General features: G+C 37.9%; 1 protein-coding gene across 1 annotated transcript in view; it reads right to left on the minus strand.

Annotated features, from left to right (window-relative positions):
- Positions 1-19,706, minus strand: part of TBC1D19 (TBC1 domain family member 19) — a 46,134-nt gene extending 26,428 nt beyond the window's left edge. The window contains exons 1-6 of the mRNA XM_054295621.1: positions 19,562-19,706; positions 9,596-9,668; positions 8,780-8,825; positions 6,985-7,060; positions 1,152-1,226; positions 133-196 (exon numbers count right to left, since the gene is read on the minus strand). Coding sequence (XP_054151596.1) covers positions 133-196; positions 1,152-1,226; positions 6,985-7,060; positions 8,780-8,825; positions 9,596-9,668; positions 19,562-19,660 — 433 coding nt within the window. The 5' untranslated portion in view covers positions 19,661-19,706. The remainder of the gene's footprint in view (positions 1-132; positions 197-1,151; positions 1,227-6,984; positions 7,061-8,779; positions 8,826-9,595; positions 9,669-19,561) is intronic.
- Positions 19,707-24,781: the final 5,075 nt, after the last annotated feature.

Below are 24,781 nucleotides of genomic sequence, written 5' to 3' on the forward strand. Positions count from 1 at the left end.
ATTACCAATGAAAGAAAGATCAAAATCAATTTGCCTTGAAGAGATTAGATTAACCTTTGACTGGTAAGTAAGATGTGCATCCTTCCTTTCTATGTACAAAAATTTAATGCATGTAAATTTAGTTGACCTTACCTGGCTCATCAGTTCCCATTTCATTCCATTTATTAAGCAATTCTTTTTGTTCATTTGCAGGCCTCTGAAATACACAAAAAAGTGTATCTTCTTTTTTTTAACAGAATGAATAAAAACATGCTTATTTCAAATATGTATTCATTTCAACTATACATTAATGCAGTGTTTTACAAAATAGCAATACAAACTTATTTGCTAACAAATGATAACTAGCCTGAAGGTACATTACACTGGGAAAGGCTAAGTTCAGTTCCTGGAAGGAAAGAAGCCCATTAAATAGTTTCGGGTATTTAGAAATGAATTTAGGATATTTAGTACTCAGTTTTGCATTACTGAAGATTTACTGTCCATTCCACAGAGCTGTTGGACTCGATAAAACTCCTGTCCCTGGCAACCATGAAAACCAAATAGAGCAGCATCCTTTAGCTCATGATGAACCACAGAGGTTCTGCCACCTATCACAGAGGTCAAGCAGGGGAATGAACAAAACATGCGAAAGTTACTCTCTAGTTCCATGACCTTTAAAATTAAAGCCTCTATATTAATTAAAAAACAAACAAACAAAGAAAACCAGACCAGAATGAATGACAAACAAAATCAGCAATGTACCAGTATGTCTCTCTCCTCATGTACCAGTTCAGCTACAGCCTTGTGCACACAAAGCACATAGGTGTCACACAGAGGCTGCAGAAGTTATACAGTTGAGTCTGCACACAAAATACTCAGTAATGAGCAACGAACACAGTAATGACCTTTCCCACATGCTGCTCCCTCAAGAGGACAACTACTGCAACAGCAAAGAGGAAAATCCACCTAGAGCATTCATCTTCTCCCAAGCTGAGCTGACACATTCATTGCCACCATCTCTGAAAATTATTCTGCATTACAATTATTTAGATACTGAACCTGCACCTCTTGATAACCATGTCTAAAATGAAAATTACATAACAAGTGTGCAAGATGAGGCTTAATTTCAGAGAAGATGTCAGTTTGAAAATAGAAAATTAACAATACATTACCTTCTGTGCTAGTGGGATATTGAGTTCTGTGCACATGCTATTCAGGCTTTTCAGAATTCGCTTCTCCCAGCTTCCCTAAAATAAACACAAAAGATAAATTATAAGGAATTTCTTTTTCTTGAAAATTGAATTTACTATGCAATAACAAGCAGTTTTTCTGAAGTTAGATATTTATAAAAGGATAGCAAGAGTCACTGACGGACATCTGCAAACATATGAAGGGAATATTTATATGCTTCTTTACATGGAAACAATAGATCAAACAGATCTCATTCTTTACAACACAAAAAAGAACCAGAAAATTTGGTTGTTCATATTTCCTATCTTTGAAAAATCATGTATTTCACAATTACTGCTTTTTATATATGTTTAATGATCAAGGTTCTTTATAGATCAACATTTAACAAATTTTTCAAACAATTATAAGAAGTCAATCAACTGTGCATAGCAAATACTTTCTCCACTTTGGGGCCTGAAGAGACTGGCAGTCTTTCTCCACAAAAAGTATCTTAGATGTTGTCAGAAATTAAGGGAAGTTAGAAACCTGGGATTCTGTAATGCTTAAAAAATAGTTCCTCTAACACAGTGCTTAGGAAATAGTTGTCTAATCAGAGAAAACAGAGGTAGACAATACCTCAGTGGCCAGTGGACAGCTTAAAAAGCAACCAGATTCTTCTGACAATTGCATTAGGCTTCAGTAGTGCCTACTCCACGGCTAACTCCTCTGAAGCTAATGCCAATTAGTAATGACTTCCTTGTCAATGGACTTGGTACTGTGCTTCCGTGATTACAGCACCACTGGTGCGTTTTATACTTTAGTTTTCTGTGGACGGCAAGCCAGACCTCAATCACATGAATGCAAAGACTCCTCTTAATTTCATTTAGTTCTATTTATTGCTTGTAATTTGCTCTAGACACAAATTTTACAACAGTTAGCTACTGTTTAACCATGCTCCTCAAAGTTCTGTCCAAAAGAGGCTGCAGTTTATTAGACAGGAAGCAAATGAAGGAAAGGGCACCTAAAAAAATAAATTAACATCTTGTCTATAATTGTTTCATTTCAGCTTTCACTTATAAGATCATTTACAAGACCCTCTCATAACTTTTTCCATCAAAAACTTACTATTTTTCACCAGAAATTTTTCCTCACAATCAAGTCATCCCTTCACTTTCTTTTGTATAACCAAAACAGATCTTCGTTTTGAATGTAAGGTACGTTTTCCAAATTGCATACTTTTTTTCATACTCTGTAAAATATTTTTCTTTAACTGTATTATCATATTTAAATTCCTTTCAAATGCTGCAGTTACACAACACCATGTCACAAACCAGTTCATCTCTCACAAAGTGGTAGTATCAAGCCTTTACTATTTTGCTAAGAACTGAGGTTTTGTTTCTAGAGAAATAAGAAGTGAGAGAACATGAAGATTACTAGGCCATATAGGATAAGAAAGTGGAAATTGAGAAAACACAGGTAGTAGCAGCAAAAACAAAGTTAAAGGTAAAGTCTTTTTTGGTAAAACTATGGTCTAGATCAGATGGCCCAGCCTCCTGTCCAGCCAAATCCTAAGTGTCCAATGTTGTCTCCCTAAGGAGATTATTCCAATGGCTAATTGTTCCTATGCAAAAAATTTTCTTCTTCTGTCCAATCAGAATCCCCCCAGAAGTAACTTGTACCCCTTACTTCTCATCTTTTCCATGTGACTCTTGTAAAAAAGTCTCCATTTTCTCTGTAGCCACCCTTTAAATACTGGAACAAGGTCTCCCCTAAGCCTCCAGCTCTCAAGGCTGAACAAACCCAGCTCTCTCAGCCTTTCCTCACATGTCAGGCTGCCCAGTCCTCTGAACATCTCTGTGGCCCTTCTCTGGACCCTCTCCAGTCTGCCCACATCCTTTACTGTACAGTGGGGACCAAAACTGAACACAGTACTCCAGATGTGACCTGACCACTGTTAAGTAGAGCGGGACAATGAGTTCTTTATCTCTGCTGGTGATGCCCACATTGATGCAGCCCAGCATCCTGTCACCTTTCCTTGATGCAGCACCACACTGTCCACTCATATGCAGCTTGCTGTCCACCAGGTCCTCCAGGTTCATTTCCTTCAGGCTGCTCCCCCGACAGGTAGATCCAAGCCTGTGCTGCACTCCTGGATGTTTTCCCACATGCCAGACTTTACATTTGTGTTTTTAAGTCTCTTGTTAGCCCACTCTTCCAGCATACCCAAGTTTTTCTGCACAGTGACTCTCCCTTCTAACATGGCCACTTCTCCACTTGGTTTGGTACCATTGGCACCATCACTTCATGATACCATCAAAATTAAGGGAGGACAGGTGGAAGGGGAATAGGGGGGGAATAGCAGAGATATGCTTAAAGATATGAAAGCCACAAAAGAAGAGGAGACAGATGGAAGCTTTGCAAGACCAAGAACTATCTAATTCCAAAGAGCAATGGAGGTCAACACACTTGGTGTGACTTACAACGGCCATACCAGACATTAATCCTCTCACTGCACTGGGGATGCAACATGTTTGTAATAAACCACTTATACTCAGTCATAAACTGTGACATAATTCATCTTTCAAGACCCAGTAAGGATATTAAAATAAATGCAAAAAAGACAAAACCAAAGTGAGGGTTATGCAGCCTTTCCAAGCAAGATACCATGCCCTCTCTCCAGGACAGCAGGTACCTGAAGTGAGCAGAAACAAAATGCACTGTTCCTGACTGAAATAAAAGGCAGAGGGAGAGGTCACAAAGTCCTTTTATTGATGGGAACAACACATTTAACAAGATGATTTCTCTAGTCTTACAAAGAAATTCAACACTAAGAAAACACACTATTAGGATTGCTATGGCTACAATTATTCAGTAAAATAGCTGAAACTGAGGAAGGTAGCACTGCAATTTGGAGACATTTTCATAGCATCACATGGTTTCCAACATCTAAAGACCACGCCTGAAGGGAGAGAGGATTATTAACAAGGGCATGTAGCAAAAGGACAAGGGGGAATGGATTTAAACTGAAAGGGTAGGTTTACATGAGATAGGAGGAAGAAATTCTTTACTGTGAGGGTGGTGAGACATTGAACAGGTTGCCCAGAGATATTGCGGATACCCCATGCCTGAAAGTGTTCAAGAACAGGTTGGATGGGGCTCTGAGCAACCTCATCTAGTGGGAGGTATCCTTGCAAGGGAAGGCTGAAACCAGATCTTTAAGGTCTCTTCCAACCCCAACCATTCTATCATCCTATGACTTACAGCATTACTACTCATTGCCATTAATGTTCTATCCTTCTCTAGAAACCTGGTTTTCTTTTGAGGCAGGAAAAGAAAGCAATATAAAAACTTCAGTAACAATGTAAAAACTTCAGTGTGCTATCTATGAGAAAACAGAACCAATGTGAGGAGAAAAATGGTTAATTATGAACATTTTAATACCTACTCAAGAAAAGATATTAATATTGCTTTAATCACTAACTCAAAGTCGTTCTAGTAACTACCAGAGATGGTTTGCTGGGAGTAGCACCCTTACTTCCAGAATTCTGAAGTGGAGCAAAATTTGTTAAGATAGAAAAGGATAAAGAAATTGTCAACAAACTTATAACAATGGAAACAGCATCTTAAATGGTGACTGTATCTAATAAAAACAGAATATGACAAATATGGACATTTTTATATGGGGACAAATTTTGATGGTAGCATCAAAGTATTTTTTTCCAACTGCTGTGATGCTAAATGAAAATAAAGTAAAAATAAAAAAAAAAAATCTACCTACAAATAAAAAACCCGAAGTCTTTACTGTCAAAACATTAATTAGATTTTCAATACCTATGAAAGTAAATTGTTTTCACTTTTATCTCTCTCCCAAAAGGTATTAGCAACCTGTACACTTGTATTTTAGCTATTTCCAAATATTTTAAACAAACAAAATCATTGAAACGCTGGCTTTGTAAGCTTTTCACATTGTTTATTTAGTCAAAAAGAGTAACAAAACAAAACCTAGTTGTGATTCAATTCCTCTTATGATGCTTGTTTGCTTACAGGCCCATTATCTACAGTGATAAATGTGTGTCATCTTGAAAATCAAACACTTGCATGTTTTAGAAAATATCATGTTAGTTCTCTGTGCATTTATTATTTTTTCACAACTACCCTAATTTACCAGTATTTCTCTAGGGAAAGGGTTCACAAGTCTTTATCAAAGAGCTGTATTTCAATAAAGGGTTTGAAAGGGCATCATACAGGTTTGGCTGGGATAGAGTTATATTTCTTCACAGTAGTTGGTCTGGTGCTTTCTTTTGGATTTGTGACCAAAAGGGTGTTGATAAAACACAAATGTTTTAGCTATTGCTGAGAAGTTCAAGGTCTTCTCTAACACTTCCCCAATGGCACAGAGGCTGGGAGTGCACAAGAATTTGGGAGGAGACAGAGCTAGGAAAGCTGACCCCCAGTGAGCAGTGGGATATTCCAGACCATACAACATCATGTTCCAAATAAAGAAGCTGGGACAAAAGTTGCCCGATGATGGAAAGTAATGAATGCATTCCTATTTTGCTTTGTTGACATGTGTAGCTTTTGCTTTGCCAATTAAACTGTCTTTGTAACCACCATTTCTCAATTTTGCCCTTTTGATTCTCTCCTGCTTCTCTGGGGAAAAGTGAGTGAGGGGCTGAGCTGCCTACCAGGGTTAACCCACCTGGAGGACATGGATGACTAATATTCTTTCAAATAGGGAATCAAATTTTGAAACCAGCAGAGACAGGACTTCTCCTGCTCAGTTTTAAACTACTGGAATAACAGGCCTTTCTACATACAGATAAAAACACTGCAAGTATTACATACACTTTTGTAAAGTAATAACCCAGGGAACTGCTTCAGACAAACATGCATACAGATATATCTCTCTGGTTTTTGCATTAATTAACTGTAAGAGTGATTTTTTCAGGCTGCAAATCGTGGCATTACATTTCACACCACACAAGAAAAATTGATTAAAGCAATCTTTAGCCCCAAATCCTAAAGACTGAAACCCAGGACAGCGAGATAAGAGTTAGGAGAACAAACAATATGCTTGTAAAGGTAACACAATTGTTGAGTATTTTGTAAAAGAATACTGCAATGTATTTCTAGGCACAACAGAGTTAAATATACCTTTATCCCTACCTCAGATATTTTTGTTAGACCATATTCTTGAAACTTGGTTGTTTTTTTTTACATTTTTATGTGGATTTTTTTGTTTATTTCAAATGGCATATATTGGCAAAAATATAAAGAAGCTAGAGTATCTTTTCCTGACACCAAAAATCCTTGTTTAATCTTTACAGTCCAGTCTTTCTTACTCTCCTTCAATATGCCTTAAGCTCCTTAGCTCTGTATTTTTCATCTTCCTTTCACATTTTTAAGTACTAAATATATCTCTTCTTTCTGAAGATCTCACTATCTCTGCAGCCTGTTATCTTTCATCATGAAACTGCCTGTGTCCCTTCAAAAAAATGTTTTTGTAACCCTAAGGAAATGACCTATAGCTACCCCTTTTTTCCTTCTCAATGAAACCAAATTCTCTTCTTTGACATATTCACATCAACTCTATTCTACATTTTTCACCTACCTGCCACTATATCCTACTTCCTTCGTGGCTGGAGAATTACTTGAGCATTTTCTGTATTTATGTAAAATGTCACATACACAATATTACTATTAACTTTGATGCAACTACAAATCTGTGTTTTTCCTAAGGTATAAAACCTAGAAACACAGTAACATTCTACAGAGTAAATCTCAAATAGTCTAATTAAAGCTCTGATATGAATGGTAAAATAGATAACCACCAACCTGTGCTTTCCTCATATAGGCTAAAGGTTCTTTAATATGTTCAGGTGGTGCTGCAGGATGACAGGGCCAAGGAAACCTTAAGAAGAAAATATGGCAAACTTTAAATGTTCTGATGTTTTATTTTGCTTAATTAATCCCATATTTGTAAACTTAAATATAACTTCTATATATAGAGAGCACTAGCAAAAACACAAGTGTGTGTTGATCAAAACTGAGTATTATTTTTAAGTATTTTTTCCTCATCCATTCTATGGATACAAATAAGATAACAATATGCAAGAATTAGTAACATTTCAGCATGAGTTCTTCTTGTATTAAAAATAATGCTCCCTTAAAATTTCACATACTTATAAAAGAAAGTAAAATAATTACATTAACAAATGAGGTCTTTTAAAAGTGAATTCTCTTCACATAGTGTCATGTTTATGATTGACTGTAACTTTCCCTCTCCAAGTCATCACAATTTTTAAGAGACAATATTTTTTTGAGGTTCTCCTTTTAAAAATCAGTAGTTAACATGTACATGTCCAAAGTAATTAGAAGTTTAAGTGAGGTATTGACTTAGGCAAAGCTGAATATCCACTCATAAAAATTAAAAACTAAACCAAACCACCAATTTATCTTTCAGTAGTGTAGGTTATTTCCAATGAGTTTTTGCCAAACATTACATTCAGCTTAATTTTAAGTGTCTCAAAAGTCTTTCAGGAAACAAAATTTTCACATAGCTTCTCTAATAGTTAGCCTGAATTTTTACTTGTTTGAATGCATTCAATCAGTTCCTATCATATGTTTTTGGGAAACCCTCCCCAAATTTCTTCCCATTTTTATCAGGTAAGATCATTCCTGTACTGGCTGCAAATTTGTTATGGACTATTCTGCTCCAATGTGTAAAACAGAATCAATATCAACAGATTTCAGAAATGCTGTTTCTTGGCTTTTCCACAATACTCATGAAACCATGGTGTTCACAGTTAATTTCAATTTTCAAGGGCAAATTTCATTATTTTGCTGCTTATTTCCGTGCATTAGCCCTAGAGACAGGTAAATATTTTTTCCCTGGAAAGATACAATGAAGATGAATCCTTGCTAACAGATAGAACCATTTTGCAGAATTAAGTCCCTCATACTACTAAATATACATTGTGCTAAACTGGTAACTCTTAACAAGCTTATTTACCTTAGCACAAATATATTTGCATACACATTTCTTATTTTATAGTTGCATTCATGGCTGTATCTGTTATGAAATTCACCTTTCCACAGTGCCAGAATGTAAAGAAAAATTATGTTTCCCAGAAGACTAACCCAAAGTTTGCTGAACAATAATAAAAAGGATTTGACTGTGTTTATAACCATATCCCAAGCATGATGAGCACTGACCAGAGAAACCTAGAGATCCAGTATCTTAAAGATTTTAAAAAATAATTAATACAAAAATACATGTAATGCTGTGACCAATACCTCAATTAAAACTCATTTGCAGCAACTACCTCATTTACATAGTTATATTATGACCCTTGGTACCTTTGGAAGTAAAGCCAAAAGGAAAATACTAAAGTACCTACAAAATGTGGTGATATTTATTTCATTTATTCTTTAAAATGTAGTTGAGTCCAATATTTTCACTAGGATGAAAAAGAAATAATGGCACTTTAAAAACAGAAACTAAGCAGGTACCATTGCTATGACAGATACTGCAGATTACAGTAACACACCATACACCTCTATAAACAAATGGATCAAAAGTAAATCATGTGAGCAGAACTCATTAAGTGAAAATACTTAATAAACTCACACATTGAGTTCACTATAAACAGCATTCTGAAGCTTCTTTTCCCAACCTGTTAAAATAAAAAAAATAACCAGAAGACAACTTTAGGAATTAATACTAATGGAACATCAATCAGAGGTTGCTCTGCAGTCACTGGAGTTTTATGTCTGGTCTCAGTTCATGTCTACCTACCAGAGAGACAAGGGGAGACAAAGAAACCTTAAGCTAATTAAGATAGGAAACCTCCAAGTTTAAATCTCTATAGAAACAGAATATCCTTTATTTCCACCTGTTGTTCAAATAATTACAATATAATTTTGGTTAAAAAACTTACATTCTATTTCTTAAAGCCATCATTTTATAAAACCAACAATTAATATTAATAGAGAAAATGTTCCCGATGATTAGAAATCTGACATCATTTATCATAAAATCCTCACATTATAGTAACATAGCCTACAACTTTCAATGCAAATTGGAAATTTAACTAAAGGTAAAATTTTCATTTCAAGAGTATCCCCATGGAAGTTAATTTCTATTTTCAGAAGTGACTGAACTCTCTATTCACTCAGAACTTTCAAAAAAATCACCAGTATCTTATAAAATGATAAAAGCACTTTGCATAGTATGTTTTTCAAAATGCAATGGAATCCAACAACATTTTCCCTTTTAAATTTTCTTTATCTGATTTAATAATCTGGAATCACTGAATGTCTGCTTCAGGCTACTGTCAGTGACAAGACACCAAGCTCCACAAAGCATTGTTTTCATCACTTATATCACATATATTCTTACATGCATCTATCCTATTCACAAATATATAAATGAAATATCACAAACCTGATGTCTTCAGAAAATCCTTAATATCTTCTTTTAGAGATTCCAGCTTAATTTCTGGTTTGTGTAGGCTAACCTAATATGAAAAATAAATAAATAAGCGTCAAGAACTAAAGAGAAATTACATTATTCAAGTTATAAAGTAAGTAATGAACATGCTTAAAGTTACACCCAAAGCAAACTCCTTCCTTGAGCAACAGCAGTCAAAAACATCAGTTATCTTTTTTCTCATTCAATGTCTTTTCACCTTTTTCATCAATGCTAAAAGGTGTTATGTGGGGAAGAAGAGAGAAAAAAGGAGTAGAATATGCAATGAACACATATGAACATACATGTTTAATAATCTGAGCAAATACCCCACATACTCAGCACTAATGCTAGATTGTACACATTCAGGAATTGGTCATAAGGCACACATCGAATAAACTAGAAGCCAATCCCTGTATTTCACTTGAAAGAATTAAAACTGAAAACATTCCATAATTTTTCACTTAGCCTTCCACAGTTCACCTCTTTCAGGTAAGAAACGCCATTTTCAACCCAAAAAACTGACCGTGCACTGAACACTGCCACTGCAGCTGTGACTAGTGGGTATATACAGCCTCTTGCAATGCACTCAACACACTAACCAGCACTAACCAGCCCTAACCAGCCCTAACCAGCACTAACCAGCTTTACAATCATACCATGACACAACCAAACACATCTGCACATCTTTCAGCAATAGCAGGACCAGCTGCTACAGCATCTCCTTCTGCAGCTAGACCAAGAGGAGAAAACCAACACATCACAAAGGTCCCAAAGGACAACAAGCAGAAACTCAGAAGTTTCTGTGAAGGGCCTTCTAAGACATATTTTCCTATGCATGGTACATGGCAATAGCTGATTAACATCAGATAATAAAGCTAAAGGTTTAGAGAAAAAAGGCAATGCTGCATGCTAACTTGAAAATAACACCAGAAGATCTGTGTGTCCACAGCCATGACAGCTCCAGCCATATGTTAGAAGCATATGGCCGTATCATCTACATAGAAATGTGAGACATCTCTTACCAAAAACTACTCAATAATATGCTGTAGGCATATCAACTACTAATTCTATTGCAGCAAGCTTTCCTGCTGCAATAGAATTTTCATTTTTATTTAATTAAAAAAAATCTTTCACCAACTTGTGCAGTGTTCCAGCCCTGATAGTACTGCTGACAGCATGGCCTGCTTTAAGTCCACAGCACACAACTAAAACTACAAAATCTTGTACTTTGCCTTACAGTTTATACATGGAAAAAGGTGTTTCTGCACTGGAAAAGCTGGTCTAGGTGAATTCACAATGCAAAATTTTAAGAAAACCTTTCCATTTTCCCCACATGAAAAGAGGAATGGACAATAATGGAGAGAATAACAGCACCAGCATTTCAAGTCCCCTTGCCATTACAGGTAAGGGAGGCATTTATATTTAGTTTATTAAGTGCAATAGCAAAGAGACTATTTCTCAGCATGCTTCTGAGAAAGAAAGGTCATCATAAGCACAGACCAGAAGGTATGGCAAGTTGTGACATTTAACTCATGTCAAATGACAAACACATACTTCATCCAGCACAACGGCAAAAGCTGGCAAAGGATGGTTACTAATATCTGGGAAACAAAGATTTTTATGTGTGTTCTTGGGCAGCTCACAAAATACCCTTTTAAACAAAAACCTCAAGGAGGATTTTATGAAGAATTCCTTTTGAAGCTACTTTGATGGGATGGCCTTTGTCCTTTTTGTACATTTGCCAGGCTGAGGGTTTTCTCTGCTGCAAGGCAGAGGTTTTGTGTGTTTACTGTAGAAACTTTAAATAAAGTAACACACATCAAGCAGGGCAGATTTTGCCATACTGTTCCTCATAAGTTTTTGTGCACCCTTTTGTAAATTTTCAGCTTTGTCTTTGAGTTAAATATGGCTAATTCTAATCTCAAGGTCCATAGAGTGTCAGGTCTGGCTTACTTTTTAGATATGAAAAAAAAATCCCCTCACAAATAGAACTTATTACAGCTGATAAATCACACAAAGAAAAGAAAGCTCCTGTACAATCTGCTATAAAATGGATTCATTATCTTGACACTGGAAACAGTACAAGAAATTATGTAAGTGCAATCCAAACAGTGTTTTAATTCTCTGCTGTTCACACACCTGTGAGCTCTTGGCTTACTGAGGAGTATCTGATAGTCCTATTGACAACAACAGGGGTTTTTCTGGAGATTCCTGGAAATTCTGGAAATTGATACAGCATATCACATTAGAAGGCATGAAGGAGTTCAGTCCACACACTACTGCCCATTTTCCCTGTCAGGCCAAAAGAACAAGAGAGGTCTTTCTTGTAAACTGCTGTTCCCAAGAGAACCTGTCCCCCAGCTGCAGAACATCAAATCCAGAGACTCCTGTATGCAGCAGAAAGGCAGTCAAAAAGGAAACAGGGCAGCATGCTGGGGAAAAATCTTCCCCAAGGATCACATCAGTGCATCAGCCTGCACTGGTTAACTTCCCCTCTTCATGCCCATGTATTCAGCCAGATATTATTTCATTATTCCTAGCCCTGATGCAGCCAATATTCTTAGGCTAATCTTTAACTTATCAAAATATCTATTTTTAGATGTTTCACACCCTTCCTGTGTCCTTTTTCTTCTCTTCACTGAAAAAAGCTGTACTGAGACAAATCTTCACATAAAAATAGTGAACACTTCCCACCCCCCCAAAATTTGGGGGCACTTTTGTCTCCACTTTTACCAATTCAGAGCTCAGTTGCAAAAGCCTCCTCCCATTTACACTTTCCCTCTTGTTTACTTGTGTACTACAATCAACACTTTCCTAAGTGATAAGCAGAACAAGAGAGCCACAGAAACTGTTAGGATTGCTGATCAGTTTTCAAATCAGAAATTAGATACTTGAGAATGTGGCAAACAGTTCAGCTGGCAGCTGCAGCCAGCTCTAACACAGACCATATTCCAGCTCTGTATAACACAACAAGGGAAAATACTCATTTTGGTAAGTGAAAGGAACTCTCTTCAGAACTGTTTTGCTGCAACTTAACAGTATGGTACCTCTTTAGAATTCATATGGGTGTTTATAGGAATTAAATTGAGGAATCAAGGGGACTTAGCAGAGCTGACATTCCAAAATTACTAGTCCAGGTGTCCACATAATCTTGTTTTTTCTTTGGATTAACTGATCTAACTTATTTCTTTGTTGTACCATGTTGAAAAACACATTTAGGTATTTATATTTTAGGTAGGGTTGGTTTGTTTCAAACTGCTTGGTATAGTTTAACACACTGACTAAGTCTCATTTGCATTTTTTTCCTGTGATTTTATTCCCTGTAGAATAAAAAAAAAATATGTTGACAAAATTTAATTTATATAAAAAAGCATTACTACAACTTCACATAGCTAAAAATGCCTGCCTAAGATTTACTGGGAGAAAAACCCACATTGATGAGATTTGTACTCATGAACTGAATTAATTCCCTGCATGATCAATAAACAGCAAACACCCAGGCAGAACTACCAATTTCAACACACACATCTTGATGAAAGGATGTCTTACTTCTATGAGAAAAATACTATTTGTTGCTATAAGGAGACTATAACATGCAGGGTAATAGAGAGTGAGCAATATAGGGGAACAATCCATGAAAGCAAAGGGTGACAGTTAAAACAGGGAAAAAGCCAAATATTCAGAGGCTGAGTCAGGGCAATATAGAATCAGAGTCCTTAAAGTCAAACATTTCAGCAAGAAATAACAAATCATTTTTAATAAATGTTAATGCCTATCAGCTTTTCCCTGTAAAACTAGCACTGTGCATAATCTTATGGATAGGGCACTGAGGTCCAGGTGTGGGATGTCTATGGTCCTCTCCAGTCTTGGTCAGCTTCCTGTGAATCAAGGCACATCTGTCCCTTCCACATTCCTTCATAAAACAAGCTGTCATTACAGCATTTCCTGGCACCCCCAATTCTTCCGCTGTACACACCCAGACTCGGGGGACTTCTAAAATTTTGCCAAATTTGCCAGTGCCTAAGGTACCACTAACAATCTTGTGTGTGCATCTTTGATTTTGGCAAGGTATCCTGCTGGGGTCTGTGCAGTCACCATGGAAGTGATACCCTAAATGTACTCTCTCTGTACCTGGATGCCAAGATGGAAAAAGATCCAGACACTCAACACTGCTGTGGCTGAAAGGAAGCAAAAGGATAGCACAACAGTAAAATAATAAAATTGGTGGAAATAGGAAATTGATTCACAGAGGAACTGAACACAGAGCTCAACCTATTTACAAATTAGCATCTAAATTTGAAAGTGGCATTCAGGGATCATGACTGGAGCAGCACTGATCATGCAAGAGATGATCCACCAATGACAGCACTCAAAGAGGTACAGGAAAATAACTAGAGGGCCAGCAACAGATTACTAAGAGGAGGCTTGACAGAACAAAGTGTTCCAGCATAACTCCTGTGTTACACTATTTCTTTTCTCAACAAGAATAAACACTGCAGAGAAGTGATCCAACTACACTGAAATGTGGAATCACATCAGGTGAACACATATTTTTATCCTGTTGCAAACAGTTCTGCAAATAACTTTACACAATCCTAATATTTTTACAGGCTATCAACCATAATTTCTCTTCAAAGCCTTTTTGTTTAGATAAACATGTACCCTCTCAAAGCATTTATTACTGTTCAGTATGTTTCTGCACAAGTGCACAATGTTTTTCGGTTTTATTGCTATTATTTCCCAAATTACAATAAAACAGAATCCCCAAATATAACCCATCTTTAGAAGAAGTAAATTCAATGAAAGCTAATAAATGTCCACCATTCCTTGTGTACTCCATTCTACCATAACTGGACTTTATAAGGACCAAGCTGACTTGGTAAAATCCACTTCAAGCACAACCACCACAATTTCAACATAAACACTTACTAAAAACTTAAACCCCTGCAACTTTAAGGGAAAGATTAGTTTTGGTTATACATTTCTGAAACAGAAAGAAGAATCATTCTGAGACTAACTAAACAAATTTTAGTAAGTGTGAAACCCTGATTACAATGACAATTTTCCAACCCTTCTACATTTCTACATGAACTATAATAAGGGAAAAAATATTGTGAACTTTCTTATACAAGTAAAAATAACCTAGCAGATACAGAGAGCTTCAATCAGCCTCATATGGAAGTAAACAGCTTCAAATGTTATGCTGTGGTACAAGAAATAAGGATATATTTTAATAATGTAATTTTAATGTTTAATAAATTTTCTAGGTTTTGAATATAAAATTAGTGCTGAAAATAAAATTAATGCTGAAAACACAGGGCAAAAACCAGAATCCACATTACTAAAAAAGTTCTACTCAGCCAGTCAAGCTTGCTTTGCTTCTGAACTCCATCATCTGATCAACACATACTCAACTGCATTCAATTTAAAATTCACTATAATGCAAATATTACTGCTGAGCCACTTTAAGCAAAGGCACAAGCTCTATCAGCAAGCATAGTAAATCCTTTGCCAAATACAATGCATGAAAAAGAACCATTACTTTTCCATGATGACTCATGAGCCTACATTTGTTTGCTAATTTTTATTAAATAAATGTTACATTGCATAGAAACATTCTCCTTCTGAATTTGATCTTTTATACAAGTTGAGATTGGTATCAATTTCTTTTTTTTTTAACTGGCAAAAAATATCATGAAAACAATATGCTGGGACATTTTGCAAACCATAAATTCTAATAAATGATTCTAAGCTTATTTACCTCCACTTTCTTTAGAAGCAGAGTCAGGCACTACTCCAGCTCCAATGTTCCTAGCCCTCCCAAATGAAGCCCCCTCCTCCTTTGCCCCACCTGAAGCCTTGTTCAGACCCTTACCTCTCTATTTGATCAAACTGTCTTTAAAGGCTTCTGGCTCTACCACACTGCTCAAAGAAGGGTGGCAGACCCTCCCTCCTCTGGAGAGTGTTTCTGACCAGGACATCTCCTCTCCACCTCTCTGTACCTTCAGGCACCTTCACCAATGTGTTCCCACTCCCAAACTGAATGGCTGCAGTGGGGTGGGATGGGTACCAGGCCTGATTTTTGCATTGACATTACCCCTTTTAGCCCACTGTAGCAGCCCTTATCAGGCTTTGTTATCAGTTCCCCTCAGGTTGTCCCACTCCAGCCACACCTACAAGAAACATCTGAGAACATTCATGCAGGAAATGGCAGGGGGGGGACTCCTGGCACTGTGAGTCTTTCTTGTTCCATTTAAAACGTAATTTAGAACCTTTATCTTTCATTTAGAACCTTTCATTTTATTGTCACTCTTGTTTTAGAAAACTTATTTAGGAATAAACTACGGAAGCTTTTGTCTGTTGGTTGGTTTTTTTGGGTATTTTTCAAACTTTGTCATTTGCCCTGGTCACTAGAGGTTCTGGGCAACTCTGAGTTAGACTGATCTCCATTAGAGGTTTGCATGGGACAAAAATTAAGACTGATTAATCTCAACTGATTAATAAAGCCTAACTCAAAGGTTTTCAAAGATCATGAAAAATTGAGTTTCTGAACTAGCTGCAAATGAAAATGTGCTAAAAAGGTAGCACTTTTTCATATCTCTGAACAGTTTCATTTTTATTGTCTGTTCACTGACACAGACTTTCCCTAGAGCAGAATTTTAGCAAGATTTCACAAAATAATTTGTTTTAAAACTGCATTTTGTCCTTGAGATATCCATGTTTTAGTTTTTCTAAACACCTCTAATCTCTACCTTAAAAACATTTACAATTCAGAAAGGGAAGAGAAAAATTAAGACAAAAACAAGCAAATTTGATTATAAGCTTGCACAGTGAAGTTGTGCCCAGAAAATGAGGTCTCTCTGCTACCCCACTAATGCCAGCAGCAATTCTACCTGTTGAAAGGTTACTCCCCAATATTTTGGCTCTTTGTCACTGTTACTCTTTCCTTTCAAACATACTACAAAGTATGCTCAGAAGAAATTCCAAAGTGATAGGCACATTAGAACTCTGACCCACATTAATCTCTCTTCCTAACTGCAGTAACATATCAATGCATCAAAAATCAACTTACAAAAATCAACCTAACATTTATTTATTTATTCATTCATCACTTACACGACACTACCTCTACTTCAGTCCTTGGGATAAAAATGTGATTATCTTGGTATCCCCAGAAGTCAAGCTCTGACAGCAAATCATTTGATGCCCATGCCAAAGTTATTTCAAAGAGATTGTGTATCACAGCCCTTGACACCAGCTCAGGCTCCCAGTGACAGCCAAGCAAAGCACTGGTTTGATCAGTTCATAACCACAGGGCTACTCTCTCACCACTCACAAATAATGTCAGGATACTGTGTTTTCCCCAAAACTCTATTAACTCATCAATGAAACTGTTCATTCTGTGCTCTCCTTCCTAGAAAATAAGAGACAAATGTACAAAATATAGCTTTTCTAATAACTAAAATACTGTATGTGAGACCACATGTTCTCTCAAAATTTCAGGGATTATTATAATGGACCTTAAGATCCATTTTGACTGTAGTGTTTTCAGACAGTAAATATTTTTGAGGAACAAATATCCACATCATTTTCTACTAAGAGATGAAGAATATTTGTGAAGTATAGCTGCAGTACAAATATCCAAAACAAAAGTTTCACTTTGATGCACTGATTCCAAAGACTTCCTAAAACACAGTGTGCATCTCCCAAAATAGTTTAAAATCCCCTAAAAAAGGGACCACCCTTCAAAATCACAACTTGTGCAGAATGAGCTTTGTTAACCAGCAGGCAAAGAACTCCATCACATCCTACCCATAACCTGGATTTCAGGAGTGATGCACAGCAACAGCTGAGATTTCCTATTTGACAGTGCAGCTCCAGCAATGCCCCATGTAATGGGAGGAATATCAAGCACCAGCTTAATACAGAGTGAAGCAAAATGCAGAAACTTTGAGAATTCTGTGCAGCTGCCCAGGGCAGAACAGGAGAGCAGCCTCTGACTGAGGGGCCCTTGCACGGTGCAGCACTAACATGACTGCCCAAGCTTTATAAACAAAGCAAGTCTTCTGTACATGGAAGAGCATAAATGCATGCAGGGTCAATAAAAAAGGCTCCTCTACCAAGAACACCCAGATTCCTGGCAAACACAGGGTACATTTGGCCCTACTAATTTAAACTGCAATCTCCTAGAGATAATTCATTCGATTGAGAAATCCCATTGTTGATGTATCTATAAACTTTCAGATCACCGCACTAAACTACAGCTCTGATTAACCTGCTGTTATAAACCCATCACACACAGCTCTAAGAATCAGCTTGAATATTTGTGGCTGTGTTTCTTTCCTTTCCCCTTAGCATTTCATATGACTAGAATGATCATGAGCTATACAAACACTTGTTTTTTCTTCTCCAAGAAACCTGTGCCACAGGACTCTGCAAAGCCATCATAGCAGAGACATTCTCGTGTCCAGCAGGGATTTGGGCACCTCACTGCCCTTTCAGACTCCAAACCCCCCCTGGGAGGGCACTGCTCACATTCTCAGTGCCCACCTGCACAAAATCCCTCCACCAAACCAAAGCCACCAGCCCAGTTTGGCACCTTCTGAACACCCAGCCAAGTCCTGAGGACACCAAGCTGCCTCCTGTCTCAAGAAACCCAGCAAAGAATGCAGTGACTGTGAAATGTGGCCCTGCCAGAGACAGGGATGAAGAATCCTGTGGAAGGGAGTGCATTCAGGCTTGTTAGAAACAGGAACAGAGTGGTTAGAGCAGAGCCCTCTTTTGAGGACAAGATGTGACTCTGCACTCCTCATGTCAGTTTTTTTAGGATACTCAATTTCCCAACATTTAGCAGAACCCAGCCTCTACAATCCTTCATAATTCCAGCCCCCTTCAAGTCATGTACATTGGCTTATTCAAATATTTAGAAAGCCCTGTCAACAGAAGCAAGGCAGACACACATTAATAAAAGCATTTAGAGACCAAATCAGTACATTTAAATACAAAACAAACAAAAGACAGGCAGTGTGACAGTGATGTCACTTGCTACAGGGACATTCAAAGAGGAAAATCACGTTTCATTTAAAAATGCAACAAAACTAATGTACAAACAATGGACATGGTATCCTAAAAAAAACCCAAAAAACCCAACTTGACCCAAACCAAACCAAACAAAAAAAACCACCAACAAACAAAAAACCACAAAAAAACACCCACCCCTCCCCAACCTGTGTAATTTTAAGCAGTGTTTGGAAAAAAAGCCCAAATACAAAAGCACAAGATGTTAAAAAACCCAATCCAAAATATTTCAGTAATTCACAATATTTGTTACAGCACCATGACTAGGTTATTATGATCATGAAAATTGACGCAACTTTAATCTGAAACATCCTAAATTAAATTCAGCTGAAATATGAAAATCTGTCTCCAAGTGCAGATAAGTTATTAAATATAAAAGAAAAAGGGCAACTGTTATCCCAGCTACTAAAATTTACTTCCATGCGTATTTTTTTTCATTTATTTTCACTTCCTTTCAGCAAATCCTCATTTTCTCAGGGACACTATCGGAGCGGGGGAGGGTGGGTGGACTTTAAAGCTCTCCAAATTAAAGATTAAAAAAGCAATTCGCTTCAGGACCTATATTTGAAGCAGCGAGATTTCAGACGCATAGTCTTCATATTCCCTGCGAAATCCTTGTGTCCCAAGGGGAAACACAACAAACACGGCTCTAGAAGCCAAACACGCCGCTCCCCGGCCCCGCCGAGGAGGGAGAGGAGGGGACAAGGAGGAAAACAGGGAGGGGACGAGGGGAGCCGGGGCCCGGAGCCCCTGCCCGTGAGGAGAATACCGGGCCGGGGGCGGCGGCCGGGAACAAAGCCCCGGGAGGGGCAGCGCGGAAGGGAGGCGTGCATGAGGGCACGGCGGCAGGTCAGGGCTCACCCGGGCCTGTCGCTCCAGCTGAGAGTGCAGGCTGGAGCCCTGCAGGCGCTGCACCACCCTGGCGATGGTGAGGGACAGCCCGCGCTCCGGGTCCTGCATGGCGGGCCCTGCGCGGCCGGGCCGCCTTCGCCGCCGCACCGCCGCGTTACCCGGCAACGGCGGCAGCGGCGCCCGCCTGCCGCTGCGCCCGGCCGGAAACCGGCGCCGCACGGAAAGGTTCCGCCGTGAGGGGGAAGGAAGGGCCCGGGGCCGTCGGTGCGAAAGGAACGACAAAAGTCAGAGGGTCCGCGAAGAATCAGAAAGTTTTATTGGAAATTAGTGGAAATTTTATTGCACTGACCTCCTATATAAGCACAGAAAAGAGAGAAAGAGAGAGGGAAGGGAAGGGAAGGGAAGGGAAGGGAAGGGAAGGGAAGAAGGAGTAAAAACTGCATATTTTATGATTGGCTTTTCGCAAATATTAAAATGAATATTATATGTGTTAGAAAGTCGTGCTGTACTAATTTTCTTAAGTAGTGTGTTACATATAGTTTTAGGTTATAAAAAAATGTTAAAATAGAAACTATGCTAAGTTAGGTATTTTTTAAAGAAAGGACTCACACTGAGATAGCAGCCACAGAACACCTAAATCTTTCAGAGAAAGAGAATTTATTGCTCCGTTATCAGGAGAAATGAACATCTTCCCACCTTGCTCAGCCATGACAACACTGGTTCGGATTCAGAGGAAGAAACTGACGATGACCAGACAGAATCCTGTGTTTGAATGGAATTCATGCATCATGTATGAGCTGTATGAATATGCAACAGGTTATTGTTTTTAAGGGTTAATCCTCTGTTAACGGGTGGGGAAATCATACATCAGGTGAGTTTCATGTGCAATTCACAAGACTTAGCAGGTCTGCAAAAACCACCCTGATCCCTGTAGGTCAAAAAAACAGGATAAAAAACTAAGGTCAGCTGCAGAGGAGTAATTTCCTGCCACTGACTACCTCTGCTCCAAGGTTCCCCTTTATAACCCTTTGTCTATGCACATCTGTCAGTCTTCATTCCCTGGTTTTTTAGGCTGTTTCCAGCCTGGTTTCCCTCCACTGCATTTCCCTTTGGTCAGTTACATCTCCAGTATGGGTTGGAAAAGTTACTTCTTGTAAATGCCAATCCAGGCTTAAAAGAAGGGTGATATGAAGATATAATCTAGAGAATCTTACCAAGGGCTGTTAACAGCTTCTTGTGTATCCCTACCATATCTAGTTAAGAAATCTCATGCTTAAGTGTGTGCTTCTTTTTTGTTTCCTTACAAGGAGTGGGCTGCATAGCAGCTTGAGAAATACAGGGTCTTTATTAGAAAATATCACTTAAATAACAGGCATTGGCAGAAATCCCAATTTATGCTTTAGCCTATCCCCTGGTACCATCCAACTGGTTTAACTTGGTTCCTGTGATAAGTTTTTGACAATTACAGCTTTTTCATCATGATTTACTTTTAAATTGCACATAAGCAACTGCAGTACAGTCAGCATAGAGTGGTTTTATGATGTCCAGTACCACATACCAGAGGTAGCTTGTTGGTTTTATTAGGAGGTCTGGTGTAGATGTCATCATTTTTCTATTTTGGGTTGTTGGTCTTTCCTTCTCAGTGTCTGAGTCGTACACCCTTGAACACCAATTGTCTCCCCTTTGTGTTCCCCCTCCATTCCACTGCAGTGCTCTACAGTGTTATACCTTAGTTTACTATGTCTTGTGTCAAGTTACTTCACTTTACTTTATTGATACTGGTATCCCAAGTGTCTTCTATTAATCTGCCACAACAGGTCTGGAAAGCACCGAGAATCTGGAAACAGAAAGTAAAAATTACAGCCAGTCAGCTTGACTTTTTCCATGTAATATGGTACTTGATCTAATACCAAGCTAGGCTGTCTGCAGGTATCACCAAAGGAGACAGTGGTGTTGTAGACAGATAACGGGTGAGGGAAGACAAAAAAATCCCAGCAAGGTCAATAAAATCCCAACAGTCTCAATCACAAAATCCCAGCAGTCAACAAAATCCCAGCACTTCCAGTCAGCTGCTCCTAAGACACTGCCTAACCATTCACAACACCCATACTGCCCTGATCCCACCTTCACCTTTCATTCTGTTGCTGTGAGAAATGACAATTGGATTTTTGGTGTAGTTGGTTAGTGTTTTATTTTCATCTAAAGAGCTACTCCTGTCCAAAATTTCATTTCTTCTTTCTCCACTTGGAACCATTTTAATTCATGAGGGCTTAAAATCCATTACCCTAGTTCTCCATTTCAAGGCATTATCAGAACTTCATCTGTAAACTGAAGTGTCAAGTTCCAAGAGATTTCTAATCCAAGCAGGTACTTTCAGAGAACATCATATTCAGTCTTTTGTTCAGTGTGCTCACTCTTTATATTAGACAAATGTATATTAAACTTTAATCTCTGTTATGGGCCAATCCTGCAAGCTCCTCTTCATAATATCCACTGGTTTCCCTGTGCAGTCTGAATCATGATATATTGTTCGGAGCTGATAACAGATGTATGACAAAAGAAGATCTTTCAGTGACTCACCCTTCTGACTTTCAAACTTTATCCAAATGACCAAAAAATGACAGTGTATATTTTGACAAGTTTCAATATTTTCTTCAAAATAATCAGTTCCTGTGGAGTAATGAGATTTTTTTTCTTGTCCCAGTACCACTGATGCAATCTAAAGAATGTAGGAAGTTTAGATGGTGTATCTGCACTTATCAGAGCAGAAAACATCTCTTTTTGCAGAATGTTGTCCATGAGAAGTAATATCTTTTCTCTAATATGTGGCTGAAGTTGAGAGCTAGACTTTGACTACCAGTGATGTCAAGGATTATCAGTCTAGTCTTAGGAGTTTCACGTTGCTCCAGTTCTTGATTTTAGGTAATTTCCTACCAAACCTTGGCTTTAGATCGTGTAAGCCTCCCCAGAGAGGACCATGTATTTCAGGTGATAATATCTATTAGTGGTACTTTTTTGTAGCATTTCTGAGTAATAGCTGGAGCTGTGAGTTACTGGCTATGTTTCAAAACTAACATCCACACAGTCCCTAGTTTTTCTAGTGTTATTAGATTAACTCAATTTTTCATGTGTTGTATTATTAGTCAAGTGACATGGGGTTTAGCAGTAATATTCTGTATCTTCTGGTTGGTAAAATCCCATGTGTGCACTTGCCATGCCTGAAGATGTAATTATGCCAATGTAGGATTTCTTGGACTTAAGGCAGAAATGGAGTCCATCCAGGTGCACACTGAAGGGAAACACATGCTGAATCACAAATACAGTTGATACATTGAGTATTTATGCACTTCACACATGGCATGTATATTTTGTTTCTTTAAATTGTATATTCACCTGAGAGCAAGTCTGTTGGAAAATGTATACAGCTATTGTACTTAGCCAAACTTTTAAAAATACATGATTCAGCATTCATGAACAATCATTTTCTCAGGTCACACATAGCAGCTTACTTTAGCTATTTCTTTTAAGGTTTTTGTAAAATTTAACCAATTAGTCTATCAGGAAGAAAAGCAGTGAAAAGAACTGTCTCAGTGGATTCTTAGTTAACATGTCCATGTCAGAGTTTACTGGTGTGTGGGTGTGCTAGGGTGAGATTCTATGTTCTTTTCAAACCCATTGACTCCAGCGAGTCTGTGTGATGTAAATACAAGCAGGACTTGGGTCCTGTCTGTCACAAGTATGCTCTTTTTGAAAATAGGAACAATCTGATCTAGTGGGTGGCATCCCTGCCCTTGGAGCGGGGGATTGGAACTAGATGATCTTTAGGGTTCCTTCCAACCCAAACCTTTCTATGATGCTATGAAAATATCTAAAAACATAGGCGTGGCAATGTTTTAATGTCTACATTTGAAAAATATCAAATCCTCTCATTCTCTATTTGTTACACAATATTGAGCATTACTCCACTGAAATAGCTTGTTGATGCTATATCCTACTTACTGCAGTAGGGGAATTTTGTCTTCTGTGGAAAATGTAATAAATATTTTAAGGTAGTCTGTTATACGTCTGTTCACTGCCTGGAATATATACAATTTACTACACAGTCATATCAGTGCCTGGTGCAAGTCTTCAACAGCCAGCAGACCACCTTGGATACATTATGTAGTGTCTAGATCATAGCTGCCTTCTCCTTAATCATTAAGAGGTAATCATAAACTTCAGCTGGCAGAACAAGGATCTCTTCTTGAGTGCATTTTATTCTTCTGATTAAGATTTGATGACAAAGTTGATTAATCCTTTCTCTTTTCTCTCTCTTTTTTTTTTTTTAATGTGAAGGATTATTCCATTGTTTCATTTCCTTGTTTGATAATTTTTCAAACAGAAGAATCAAAAGGGAAGAATAAACCAAAAGGAGCTAGAAACTCTTGAAGGGTTTTTGTAATGGTTATGGTTCACCAGCTACTGTAACTGTTCAAAAACACAGCCTAGTTTCAGTCAGGGAGATTTTTACTTCCATTAAAAGGATTTTTCACATATTCTTTACCTTGATTTCCACTTCTTTAACTTCATGTCTTCTCTGTTGGAAAGACAGCTGAAGTGCAGCAAAAAGGAAATGCTGAATGAGCAGCAGATAGCAGCCAAACCTTCCTAAGTTTCTCATAGTTTTTTCTCCAGTGATGATGCTTTCCTTTCCCTGCATGGACAAATAAATGCTGTGTATCACTGAAAGGGAGCACCGGGCACTGATTAAATATCATCACCAACTATGGAAAAGAATCTCTGACACATCCCGGGCCATCGTGGGGGCCTAAAGAATCCTATGGTGAAACAGTTGCAGTTGTCCTGTATTCGTTCAAAAGAGATTAAATCAAAATGTAAAACTGAGCCCTAATTTCTAAGTTTCTACTGTTTCTCTGTTTATATACAGGATTACATTATTGCAGAAAATTGTCTGAAACATTGATTACTAATACTGCCTGTTACAGGAATTGTTGTGCATGCATGAAGCACAACTAGATGATCAAACTTTTACTGTGGAAATAAGTTCATTATAACAACATGCTCAAAAATTCACCCAAAAAAGAGTGGAACAGTGGCATGGAAGAGCACACATATGTGAAGCACAGCTCGAGGCTGGATTCAGAGCCATTGAGTGGCAGACTACCCTGCTTTCACTAACCCAAACCATACAAATTAATATAGGGATCTGCTTAAAGGAAAAATGACACC

Source organism: Melozone crissalis, unplaced genomic scaffold (genome assembly GCF_028551555.1).
Source record: "Melozone crissalis strain CALT ecotype California unplaced genomic scaffold, PUWL_Pcris_2 ptg000006l_1, whole genome shotgun sequence".
NCBI lineage: Eukaryota > Metazoa > Chordata > Aves > Passeriformes > Passerellidae > Melozone > Melozone crissalis.